Source organism: Chiloscyllium plagiosum, chromosome 6 (assembly GCF_004010195.1).
Source record: "Chiloscyllium plagiosum isolate BGI_BamShark_2017 chromosome 6, ASM401019v2, whole genome shotgun sequence".
In the NCBI taxonomy this organism is placed as follows: domain Eukaryota; kingdom Metazoa; phylum Chordata; class Chondrichthyes; order Orectolobiformes; family Hemiscylliidae; genus Chiloscyllium; species Chiloscyllium plagiosum.
This window is the reverse complement of record NC_057715.1, coordinates 119,208,098-119,221,881: the sequence shown is the minus strand read 5'-3', so window position 1 is coordinate 119,221,881 and position 13,784 is coordinate 119,208,098. Positions and strand designations below refer to the sequence as shown.

Here is a 13,784-nt window from a genome sequence, read left to right as displayed (position 1 = left end):
TCTTAGCCTGCTGGACACACTTTTCTCATTCCTGAAGAAGGGCTTATGCCCGAAACGTCGATTCTCCTGTTCCTTGGATGCTGTCTGACATGCTGCGCTTTTCCAGCAACACATTTTCAGCTCTGATCTCCAGCATTTGCAGTCCTCACTTTCTCCTTAAATCTATCACCCCTCAACTTGTAGCTATGCCCACTCATACAAACTGACATCATTCTAGGAAAACGACTCACTGTCTAACCTATCTAATCCTCTGATCATCTTGTATGTCTATATCAAATCCCCTCTTAGCCTCCTTCTTTCCAATGAGAACAGACAAAGATCTCTCAGCCTTTCCTCATCAGACCTTCCCTCCAGACCAGGCAACGTCCTGATAAATCTTCCCTACACCTTTTCCAATGTTTCCACATCCTTCCTGTAATGGGACGACCAGAACTGTACACAATATTCTAGGTGAGGCCTCACTAGCGCTTCGTATTGTTGCAGCATGACATTACGACTCCGCAACTCAATCCCTCTACCAATGAAACCTAACACACCATATGCCTTCTTAACAGCACTATCCACCTGGGTTGCAACTTTCAGGAATCTATGTACATCGACTCCAAGATCCCTCTGCACATCCACACTACCAACAATCTTTCCACTGACCTAGTACTCTGCCTTCTTGTTATTCTTCCCAAAGTGAATCACCTCACATTTAGCTGCATTGAATTCCATTTGCCACCCCTCAGCCCAATTCTGCAATTTATCCAAGTCCCCGTGCAACCTGCAACATTCTTCCAAACTGTCCACTACTCCACTGACTTTAGTGTCATCTGCAAACTTACTAACCCATTCACCTATGCCTGTGTCCAAGTCATTTATAAAAATGACAAACAGCGGTGGTCCCAAAATTGATCCTTGTGCCACACCACTCGTAACCAGACTCCAGGCTGAATATTTTCCATCAACCACCACACGCTGCCTTCTTTCAGAAAGCCTGTTTCTAATCCAAACTGCTAAAACACCCTCAATCCCATGCCTCTGCATTTTCTCTAAAAGCCTACCATGTGGAACTTTATCAAAGGCTTTACTGAAGTCCATGTATACCAGCTGCCGTACCCTCATCTACATGCTTGGTCAACTTCTCAAAAAGCTCAATGAGGTTTGTGAGACACGACCTGCCCTTGTCAAAACCATCTAGGTAAAAACAATGACTGCAGATGCTGGAAACCAGGTTCTGGATTAGTGGTGCTGGAAGAGCACAACAGTTCAGGCAGCATCCGAGGAGCAGTAAAATCGACGTTTCGGGCAAAAGCCCTTCATCAATTCCTGATGAAGGGCTTTTGACCGAAACGTCGATTTTACTGCTCCTCCGATGCTGCCTGAACTGTTGTGTTCTTCCAGCACCACTAATCCAGAACCTGGTTTCCAGCATCTGCAGTCATTGTTTTTACCTAAGTGATTAGGATTGTCAATGACTTTGGAGACTGCTTATGGGAAGTGATAATGGTGCTATTGGAATTTCACTGATGTAACCCTGTACATCAATACTACACCTACTTTGACAATCTCTTTTAGCATCTTGTACACCTCAATTAATTCTCCTATCATTCTTCTAAACTCCAGAGAGTAAGGGTCTAAACTGCTCAATCTCTCCTCATAAAACAAGCTTTTCATCTCTGGGATCAATCTACTGAATATTCTTTGAGCTGCCTTCAATTCAGTTATACCCTCCACCAGTAATTAGAATTGGAATTAGGTTTATTGTCACATACTCACACGAGTACACTGAAAGGTTTACAAATCACCACCTTACGCATAAAGGTACACAGTTACAGAATCTCAGAAGCAGAAAAATAAAGAAACAAAGTTAAAAAGTTAAACTTTACAGTCCTTCTTACTAAAAAGCAGAAAAATAAACACAATTCAACACCACAGTCCATGAGTGCCTAGCCATACTGCACTTGCACACCTCACAAGGCTTTGACCTCCTCAGCTCCAGGCTTGACCTTCCAACCTGGGGCGGGGTGCTCTTGCTGACAGCCACCCCAGGCTGCCCAGTAGGGGACGTAGTAAGAAGATGTTCTTGAATCTGTTGGTCCGTGTGTTTAAGCTTTTGTATCTACGCAATCTCATAAATGCTTTATTTAGTTGTAACAACACCTCCCTACTTGTATACCCCATTCCTTTAGCAATAAATGACAAAGATCCATTTGCCCTGCTGTACCTACATACTAGTTTTCTCCAATTCATTCACATGAACACCCAGAGCCCTCTGTACCAAAGTATTTTGAAGTTTCTATCCATTTAGATAAGTTGTCTATTTATTCTTCTGCTGAAATAGATAATCTCACACTTATCCACGTTAAATTCCATCTGCTAACTTTTAATCTATTCACCAAACATATCCATATCTGATTGTAAATTTATTATTGCTTCATTGCAACTTACTTTCCCACTTTTTAATGCCACTTGCAAATCTGACTGTTGTAACTTCCATGCCTGCATCCAAGTCACTAATATAGATTGTAAATTATTGGGGTCTGAGGACCAAACCCTGTGGCACCCCAGTAGTTACAGCTTGCCAACCATAACAGAAGACCCACTTATCTAGACTGTCAAGTCAGTCATCATTAATGGAGATAGAGAGGATCAGGAAGGGGAGGGAGGTGTCAGAGATGGTCCAGATAAGTTTAAGGTCAGGGTGGAATGTGTTGGTGAAGTTGATGAATTGCTCAACCTCCTCGCGGGAGCACGAGGTGGTGCCAATGCAGTCATCAATCGAGCGGAGGAAGAGGTGGAGAGTGGTGCCGGTGTAATTACGGAAGATCGACGTAGCCAACAAAGAGACAAGCATAGATGGGGCCCATACGTGTGCCCATGGCTACCCCTTTGGTCTGGAGGAAGTGGGAGGCTTTCTTGTCAAAATCATGTTGACTATCTGAAATCAAATGGTTACATGCGAGATGATTATAAATCCTATCTCTCAATCCTTTCCAAAACCTTTCCTACAACCGAAGTAAGGCTCACTGGTCTATAATTACCTGGGTCATTTCTACTGCCCTTCTTGAACAAGGGCACAACATTTGCAATCCTCCAGTCCTCTGGTACTAAATCTGTAGACAATAACGACTCAAAGATCAAAGCCAAAGGCTCCAACATCTCCTCCCTCGATTCCCAGAGAATCCTCGGATAAATCCCATTCGGTCCAGGGGACTTGTCTACTTTCACTCCTTCTAGAATTGATAACACCTCTTACTTATTAACCTCGATCCTTTCTAGTCTAATATCTCATACCTCATTCTTCTCCTCTACAATATTCTCCTCTTCCTGAGTGTCCAATCTTCACAGGGTTTAGGGTGTAGGTTTGCTCGCTGAGCTGTAGGTTTGATATCCAGACATTTCATTACCTGGCTAGGTAACATTATCAGTGGCGACTTCCAAGTGAAGTGAAGCTGTTGTCTCCTGCTTTCTATTTATATCTTTCTCCTGGATGGGGTTCCTGGGGTTTGTTGTCAACCGGAAGGGGCAGATTCAAACCACTACAAATGCCGGAGGAAAGATCACAGAAGCACTTCACAGGAGGCTCCCAAGCACTGAGGATGTCACCTAGACAGGGGACAAAATGTCTGCAACACAAATTCCCAGTTCGGCGAACAGAACCACAACAACGAGCACCCAAGCTACAAATCTTCTCCCAAAATTTGCGTATGTACTCAGGCCTACAAGGGGCGAAGCCACTTTAGATTTCGTACTGGTTAACGAGCCTGGCCAGGTGTTAGATGTGGAAGTAGGTGAGCACTTTGGAGACAGCGATCACAATTCTGTCAAGTTTACTTTAGTGATGGAAAGGGATAGGTGTACTCCACCGAGCAGGAGTTACAGCTGGGGGAAGGGAAACTATGATGCAATTAGGAAAGATTTAGGAAGTGTAGATTGGGGGAGGAAACGGCAGGGGATGAGCACATTAAAAATGTGGAGCTTATTCAAGGAAAGGCTCCAGTGCGTCCTAGACAAGTATGTACCTGTTAGACAGGGCGGATGTTATAGAATGCGTGAGCCGTGGTTTACTAAGAAAGTGGAGTCTATGGTCAAGAAGGCGGCGGCTTATGATAGGGCAAAATGTGAAAACTCAGATAGGACGCTTGAGGGTTACAAGGAAACCAGGAAAGACCTAAGAGAGCTCAGAAGAGCCAGGAGGAGACATGAGAAGTTGTTGGCGGATAGGAGCAGGGTTAATCCTAAGGCTTTCCATAGGTATGTCAAGAATGACGAGAGTTAAATTATGGCCAATCAAGGATAGTAGTGGGAAGTTGTGTGTGGAGGCAGAGGAGATAGGGGAAAACACTAAATAAATATATTTCAACAGTGTTCAACATAGAAAATGACAATGTTGGTGAGGAAGATACAGAGATAATCTCTTCTGGTCTAGATGAAAGTGAGGTTCATAAGGAAGAGGTATTGGAATTATTACAGAATGTGAAGACAGACAAGTCCGCTGGGCCAGATGGGATCTATCCTAGGAGCCTTTGGCATTGATCTTCAAATCACCATTGCCTGCAGGAATAGTGCCCGAGGACTGGAGGATGGCAAATGTGGTTCCCCTGTTCAAAAAGGGTAGTAGAAACGACACTGGTAATTACAGACCAGTGAGTCTCACTTCAGTTGTTAGTAAAGTGTTGGAAAAGGTTATAAGAGATAGGATTTATAACCATCTAGAAGAGAATAATCTGATGAGGGACAGTCAGCACGGTTTTGTGAAGGGTAGGTTGTGCCTAACGAACCTTATTGAGTTTTTTGACAAAGTGACCAAACAGATAGAGGAGAGTAAACCGGTTGATGTGGTGTATATGGATTTCAGAAAGGCGTTCGATAAGGTTCCCCACAGAAGGCTATGATACAAAATGTGGAGGAATGGGATTGTGGGAGACATAGCAGTTTGGATCAGTAATTGGCTTACTGAAAGAAAACAGAGGATTGTAGTTGATGGAACATGTTCATCTTGGTGCCCAGTTACTAGCGGCGTACCACAAGGGTCAGTATTAGGTCCACTGCTCTTCATCATTTTTATAAATAACCTGGATAAGGGCATAGAAGGGTGGGTTAGCAAATTTGCGGATGACACTAAGGTAGGTGGACTTGTGGATAGTGATGAAGGATATAGTAGGTTGCAGAGAGACATCGATAGGATGCAGAGCTAGACCGAGAGGTGGCAAATGGAATTTAATGTGGACAAGTGTGAGGTGATACACTTTTGGACGGAGTTATCGGAATGCAGAGTACCGGGCTAATGGTAGGATTCCAGGGAGTACGGATGAGCAGAGGGATCTCGGTGTCCATGTACACAGACCCCTGAAAGTTGCCACCCAGATTGACAGGGTTGTTAAGAAGGCATACAGTGTTTTGGCCTTTATTAATAGAGGGATTGAGTTCCGGAACCAGGACCTTATGCTGCAGCTGTACAAAGCTCTGGTGCAGCCACACTTGGCAGTATTGTGTACAGCTCTGGTCACCGCATTATAAGGAGGATGCTGAAGCTTTGGAGAGGGTGCATAGGAGATTTACTCGGATGTTGCCTGGTATGGAGGGAATGTCTTACGAGGAAAGGCTGAGGGCTGGAGGCTGTTCTCGCTAGAGAGAAGAAGGTTGAGAGGTGACTTAATAGAGATGTACAAGATAATCAGAGGGTTAGATAGGGTGGACAGGGAGAGCCTTTTTCCAAGCATGGGGACAGCAAACACGAGGGGACACAGCTTTAAAGTGAGGGGCGATAGGTATAAGACAGATGTCAGAGGTAGTTTCTTGACTCAGAGAGTAGTAAGGATATGGAATGCATTGCTTGCAATGGTAGTAGATTCGCCAAGTTGAAATTCATTTAAGTCTTCATTGGACAGGCATATGGATGTAAATGGAATAGTGTAGACGGATGGGCTTCAGATTAGTAAGACAAGGCGGCACAACATCGAGGGTCGAAAAGCCTGTACTGCGCTGTAATGTTCTATGTTCTCTCCCCCTATTAATGCTCAAATAGCCAGCACATGATCTGCTTCAGTTTACATTACAACTAATGGTTCAAAGAAGAAATTTGGACCTCCCAAGGAAATAGTAACACAATGTGGTTAGATACAGCATTCAATTTGCAAGATGACAAAATCAAATTCACAGGAATCCTGCATAATTTGTAGAACTTTCACAATATATTTAAATGGTTCAATTAACAGTTGAATAGTTCCAGTTGATGAGATTTTCCAATTTAGGACCACTGTATCTGCGGTATATTTTCTCCTTTAGTAACGCCTTCATTTCTGACTCTTCCAGGGATCACAATAATGAAGTACAAGGTGAGGGTAAGGGGAAGAACATGTTTATTCATAATGCTCTGGTCATGAACAACAGATGACAAAATTGAAAGCAGAGTTTGTCTTTTGTTCAACTGTATTTGCACATCCCATGAAATGCCCATCCCTTTTGTTGAATTATTCAAATCTGAGAAATACACCCAGATGTTTTTCATTATGAACACTGATTGTAGCATAAAGCAAACAACTCTCAAAGAATACCATATTTTTGCAATGCTAGCAGCTTGACTGTGTCCAAGCAACTGCTCCACACCAAGGCATGAACAGGTGGTTTCAGAAGAGCATGGAGAACAGTGGGACTTCCTCCAATAAAATATGGAATCACTAATTAATCTCAAATGATTACTACCTTGCAAGTACCAAACTGCCATAAAAAAGCCGAGAGGTTCACCAGCATCCCATTTGGAAAGAAAGCTGCCATTCTCTTACTCAGTCTAAGGTTCACGTGACTCCAGATACTCAAAAAATAGAGATCGTAGTCACCAATAGTAATAGCACTAGATTAGTAAAACAGACACTCAAGTTAATATTCTGGGGATATCCACTCAAATCTCACCATGGCAGATGATGAGATTTGAATTCAGTTTTAGAAAGTCTAGAATTCAAAACTAAATGGGATTATTTGAGCACTGCAATCATTTAGGACAGATCTTAGGGGTAGTTTCTTTGTTTAGAGTAGTACAGGCATGGACCGGCCTGCCTGCAACAGTAGTAGACGCGCTGATGTTAAGGGCATTTAAATGGACACTGGACATACATATGGATAATAATGTAACAGTGTAGGTTAGATGGGAATAAGATTAATTTCACAGATCAGCGCAACAAAGGGATGGAGGGCCTGTACTGCGATGTAACATTCTATGTTCTATTGTCAACTATCATAAAAACCCACCTGGTTCACTAATGTCGTTTAGAGAACAAAGCTGTTGGCCTTACCTAGTCTATCCTGACACGTCACTTCAAGCCAAGGTAAAGTGGTTGACATTTAAATACTCTGTAAAATTAGCCAATGAGTTTAGGGATGAACAATAAATGCTGACCCAGCCAACACCACCTGTATTCCATGAATGAATATCACAAGTGGTCAAGGAAGCCAGTCAGAGATATTCAAGAACCACCTTCATGACGTGACAAATACATGCTGACCTGGCCAGAAAGGGGTCAGAGAATTAAACAAGTTTGCAGAAAATAAAGTTTGGTAATGCTGTAAACTAAGTGAAACATAGTAACAGATTTCAGAGGATACATACAGACTGGAAAATGGGCAAACACAGAAGTGTGAAATGATATTTTTGATAAGAATGGATAGAGGCAATTTATCCTAAAATGGCACAATTTTAAAATGGAAGCAAGAAAGCAAAAGCAGAGGTGTATGCATACAAATCTTTAAATAGCAGTACAAGGCTGCCAAATTTGATGGATTCCTTTGAAAGGGACAAATCACAAAAGGAAAGGGAGTTATGCTGATACTTATAAAAGACTACTATGAATTCAGCATAAGCTTCAATTCCAATCACAATACTTTAGGATGGACAAAGCATGAGGAAATCATCTTGAGGAGATTTACTCAAAATGGTACCAGGGGTTAGAGACCTCTAATTTTTTGCAGAGACCATAGAAGCTGGGATTGCTGTCTTCACAGCAGGAAATTTGATGGAGTTGTTCGAAAATCATGAAACATTCTGATTAATTCAAAAGGGGAATTTGTTTCCAATGGTAGATGGATTGGCAACTGGGGAACACAGATTTAAGGCGACTGTCAAAATAATCAGTGGAAACATGATAACAGGATTCAGTCCTTGTACAATTGTGCTCAGGCTTCCTCACTCCTAACCCCTGTGAAACAAGAGCCTTCTTGATTACCTGCTGCACTTGTGCGTGAGCCTTTTTTCGTGCACGCTTACTCCTAAATCTCTCTGCTGCAGCTTCCTGCAGTTTCTCGCCACGTAAATTATTTGATCCTCACGTCCAAAATGAACGACTTCACATTTTCCCACATTATACTCTATTTACCAAACCTATCAATACCTCTCTGTAAACCATTTGTAACCCTCTATCACAAGCTGCCTTTCCACAAATTTTTGGGTCGCCTTTCATCCAAGGCATGACAACCCTCAGGTGAACCTCACCACAAATCATGTCTCTCTGAGATGACAGCACTATGGTCCTGTGGGGCTACAGCAACTTTACCTTTAAAAACAATGCCTATTGGCACAAAGAACACACTAAAGGGATTTTATGTTCAATTGCAGAACGTGGATATTGCTTGCCGGCCAGCATTTATTGCCAATCCCAAGTTGCCTTTGAGAAGGTTGTAGTGAGCTGTGTCTTGAACGGCTACAGTCTGTGTTGTAGGTTGACACCTATTTAGGGAATGAATTCCAGGATTTTGACCCAGGGACAGTGAAGGAATAGTGATATATTTCCAAGTCAGAAGTGGTTTGGAGGGAAACTCGCAGGTGGTAATGCTCCATGTATCTGCTGCGCTTGTCTGTCTAATTGGAAGTGTTTGTGAGCTTGCTAAAAGCCGTCTTAGAAGCTTTGGGTGAATTTCTACATAGTACTTACCACACACTGCTGCTACTAAGCTTCAGTGGTGGGAATCAACGTTTGCCATGACCTAACCAAATAAAACAATCTTTAACTGCTCAACAAATAAAATCCCAGAAAGAAATTTTTAAAATGTGTTATGCCTTTGACACAGCAGATATGTTACCTTTAATCTAACTTAAAAACTGACTGCTAGGTAGAAATCATCTAGAAACTCAGCACAGGAAAAAGTCATTTATTCCAATTAAACTCACTGTGGCTGATATTGCAGATACATCAAGGATAATCACCCCAGGTCATATTAATACCTCGTGGAACACCACGACAGTCTATCACTTAAGCTCATTGCTTTTTTAAACTATGGATTTTTAAACTGAATTCCTCCTTGCAATGATGCAACAATTCCTCGATACCCATCTCAGATAACATTGAAGTGCGTTGCAAAAAGAAGTAATTGGTAATTAAAAGGGGTATTTTTGCAACTTTTTGGAGCTGTGCCTCCTTTCCAGGCAGGATCCGCACTGATTCCGCATTAAAGGCGCACTGCTGGAAGCCAAGAGGTCAATGTTTCATCTGTTTCCCTAACAGCCTCAAGCTAGAAATGTTACAGATTTCATACCACATTCCACAATATAAATACAACCACTTGTTTCCTGACCTTTCCTTTTACCCACAGCATCAAGAGCAAGTCTGTGAAAATGCACCATGATCTACTGAAATAGACTGGCAGTGCCATCTTACCAGATGCTTATTCCGTAGGAATGTCAGCAGGAATTCCATCATTGCTCTTGGCAGGGAACATTCAGAGACGACAACAATGATAAGAAATAACTGCGGGAAGTTCCTCTGCAGGCTGCTGATCCACTGTAATTCATTTAATTCTTCATGACAACACACTGGCCATGCTTGCTTCTCCCAACTTGTGTCACCATGGCAACAGGCTACTGAAACACTGTACGCAACATGACAGGGAAACTACTATCTGTAATCCCCAATGACGCATAAACTTCAATTTTGGGAATAAATGCCACTTTAAATCAGATGTGTAATAGCTTTCTCCAAGTCCAGTGATTCAGGGTCAACAACAGTAGGGAAGCCCAGGATTTATTTAATTATTTTAATTGTGATACATTCAAAGAGAACAAGCTTATTCTCAAGTAGCACACTGATCGGGATATCTGATCCAATGTGAGGAGTTTCCAAACTGAAAGGATGGAAAGGAATTGCTTCGGAGACTGCAGATAACATAGGCACACACGGGTTTTAACAGCTTGCATTCAAATTGCAAAGACTCATCACAGATTTGTTCCTCCCTGGACAACACTTGACAGGAAAAGCAAGGTTCTAAATCCAGGTTCACCTCCCTTCTATGTCGTTGGCAAATCAGTCACAATATGTTGGAATGCAATTCTGAGAAGATAGCAAGGCCGTCACAATCCATTCTCCAAATCAGAGAGAGTTATTTTCAACAGTACTGGCTCATGCTGAACAACTCCCCCATCCTTGCCACTCATTATTTCCAAAAACGTTTCAACATACGGATCATTGACACCAAGACTTTGAAATTTCACAAAAAACATCTAGCAATTATTTGGAAATTGCCGCTCCTTGCCAAGATGCCTTGAAGAAAGACGAGAATTCACTGTGCCAGAGCGTTGGAAATTTTAAAGAAATACTGACAGACTATACATGTTTTATTTTTTGGCAGGTAGGAGGTAGGTATTTGAAGTTCAGTGAAAGAATACACTCCGAGCTTCTGGATGCCAGTTTGGAGATTGAGCCATCTCTTAAAGAGAAAGGGCCAACAGCACAGCAAGAGAGATCAGTTTCATAACGTACGGCAGATCCATGACTTCAGCAATGTACAAGCGTGGGACTGTGTGCGGTGCACAATCCAAAGTCATCGGTGAGGAGTTCAGCTCACAGGGGTATTCTGTACAAAACAATTTTTTTTTTATTTTAAAAATCTCAAAACAGTTGCACAGAAAGAGAGGTTGATGCAGGCTTTGCAGGAGCTTAATTTGCAGAGTTGCGAGACGCACTAGCATTCAGTACATACCCGAGATTTCAGTCAGAGTACTGCAGAGTACTGCAGCAAAGAGCTACTCATTTAACAAGTCCTTGAAATGTTTCGATATCAAACCAGAAATGCGTGTAATTCCTTATTCCAGTCAGCTACTAGTGCATATGTCAAACATCACAATGCAAACAGGCAAAAAGCTGCTGAATGCAGATAAAGCAATGGTACTATATTTCATTTTCATGCTATTCTTAACAGCCAATAATTAATGCAATCTTTGCAATATTTTCATAAAATCAGTGTTAAAACATTATTCATGCTAAGAGATCTCTAGTGGTGCCAGTTTCTCCAGTCTCATGTTCTATTTGGCTTCACTCACTTAGTCTCAATTCCTGCATTACCATGATCAATAAATCACGTCCCTATGGAACTTGGACTCCACTGCCTCTGCGCCTCAGTCAGACCTGACACTTCAAAACCAGGAAGTCTCAAAGAATGAAAACCAAACCGCAGTTCAATATGTTTTCTCCAATAAACTCCCTTCGGGGAGAGAGCAAGAGTGAAAGACTGAGTGAAAGAGAAAAAAAAAACAGCTACAAGATGACTCGATTGCAGCTCCTCCTTCCTTCAGCAAAGAGGATTTCACATACTTTCACTGTCAGGATCAGTCAGCTAAGCAGGAGTCAGAATATTACCAGAGATCTGACAGACAATTAGATGCATTTCTGATGTCAATGCAGCTGTTCTAGCTCATTTGCAGCCAAGACTCACCAAAAGCCTATTAAAACCCAGGGTCCCAAAGGTGGTTCTTGTGTCATAATTCATAAATATATTATTCACTGTTCTGACAACTTGAAACTTTTGATCTGACAACTAAGTGCTATTTTAAGATGATTTATAATTAGGTGATAAAACAATTTCAATGTCGTTTTGCCAGTTTTCTGCATTGGAAACTGGTTCATCACAGTTTTGGTAAAACTATAAAATGTGAAAACTAATAAGTTAAATTTGAACATACTCATTGCAAAATGCTTAGTAGTGTAACACAAAGTAAATCCCTAATGACTGAGGTCAACAGACTCTAGATCCTATCAAATTGCCCAATAGTGTTGGAATACATTTATTGTAACATTTTCAACAAGCCTGAAATTATACAAGATTTAACTGTAAAATCATGGTTTAAGAAAACCAAACTATCCCACAGTTCACAGGCTGTCAGAATATACACTGTTTTGACTAGAGTAACTTGGGTTTTAACATCACAGAAGGATAAGAGTCCCACAGACATTTAGAGTGGATTTGAAATGGAGTAGATAACAAGCTGCCAGGAGTGCAGAAGAGATAAACAGACGCTCAAAAGATCTTTTCACGGATGAATCGCAACATAAAAAGCTGTGCAAATACACTTTAGAAGAGAAAAGGAACAAAAAATAACTTGGCTGATAAATTCTGAAAGCAATGAAAGATCAAAGGATTTTTAACAGTCCAGATGAATCTGTAAACAAGTGATGCTAAATTTGCAAGTTTCTATTGAGAGACCAAAAGTATGAATCCTGATGATCCCCTACAATTATTTTTAAATCATCCATGGAAGGTAGGCTTTGCTGGCGAGACCAGCATTCACGGCCTATCCCGAAAAATGTCTAACTCACATTTGGAAGTCTGGATGCAATTTAGAGCTTTGAGGAAGACATAGTAACTCTTGGGGGAAAAGAAAGGTAACATTTTCTAATTGAGAGAATGGTCTGAATTCAGGTGCAAAGTCATAGTAATGAAAGCTGTACTCTGAAGCCAAGAGTGATGGGAAATTAGATCAATACTCAAAAGAAAACAAGGAAGTAGAATGGTCATAACAAACAGATTATTCCATTGGCAGGTAAATCAAAGACTATTGCCATGATCTTAAGATTAGCAATTCTGCACAGGAGGCAAAGATAAAAAAACTAATCAACAAGTGCATACATAGAGACTCTGACAGATTTGGAGCAAGAAAGTTCATCACCTAACCAGAGATTGAATATATGGTCTCAGACAACTGTATATAAATTTCTAATTTTAACAAGAAAAGTAGTAGCTTGTCTGAACTCAACAGAAAAATTAAAACTACGTAGACTCAAATAACTGTCGATGCAGGGTGGACAAAGAGGAACAAATTGTTTAAGCAGTAAACTGAAGCATGCATGCAATCTACCAGGCCAATTTGTCACAGGTAATAAATGGCACACGACACTTCAACAATTCCAATTAAACAACAACTTGAACATAACATTGCAGGAGGCTTCACAGGAGCAATAAAACAAAATATGATGACATAAGGAATTATCAGAGTAAAGAGCGTGGTGCTGGAAAAAGCACAGCAGGCCAGGCAGCATTCGAGAAACAGGAGAATCGACATTTTAGGCAAAAGCCCTTCATTAGGAATAAGGCTGGGAGCCTAGAGGTGGAGAGATAAACAGGAGGGGGATAGGGCTGGAGGAAGGGAGCTGCGAGAGTGCAATAGGTGGATGGGGGTGGGGGTAACAGTGATAGGACGGAGAGGAGGGTGGAACGGATAGGTGGGAAGGAAGATGGACAGGTAGGATAGGTCATGAGGGCAGTGCCAAGTTGGAAGTTTGGATCTGGGATAAGGAGTGGGGAGGGGAGATGAGGACACCATTGTTGAAGGACTTGGAGATTAAAGAAATATACACTGACAACCATGGAGGAATTTAAAAACAAAGACCAGAATACTAAAACCGCATCACAGTCAAGGAATGTATTAACATAGGTATTTTGCATCAGTATTTACGGTGGAAAAGGATATGGAAGATATAGACTGTAGGGAAATAGATGGTGACACCTTGCAACATGCCCATATTAGAGGAGGAAGTGCT

The 13,784-nt window shown here is 41.5% G+C and overlaps 1 protein-coding gene across 2 annotated transcripts in view; it reads right to left on the bottom strand.

Moving 5' to 3' along the window:
* Nucleotides 1-13,784, bottom strand: part of LOC122550994 (F-box/WD repeat-containing protein 7-like) — a 218,942-nt gene that overhangs the window by 165,631 nt on the left and 39,527 nt on the right. Inside the window, exon 2 of one of the 2 annotated variants that reach the window (XM_043692589.1) lies at nucleotides 9,633-10,824. The exons of the other annotated variant lie outside the window; for it this stretch is intronic. Coding sequence (XP_043548524.1) covers nucleotides 9,633-9,674 — 42 coding nt within the window. The 5' untranslated portion in view covers nucleotides 9,675-10,824. The remainder of the gene's footprint in view (nucleotides 1-9,632; nucleotides 10,825-13,784) is intronic. 2 annotated transcript variants of the gene reach the window in all.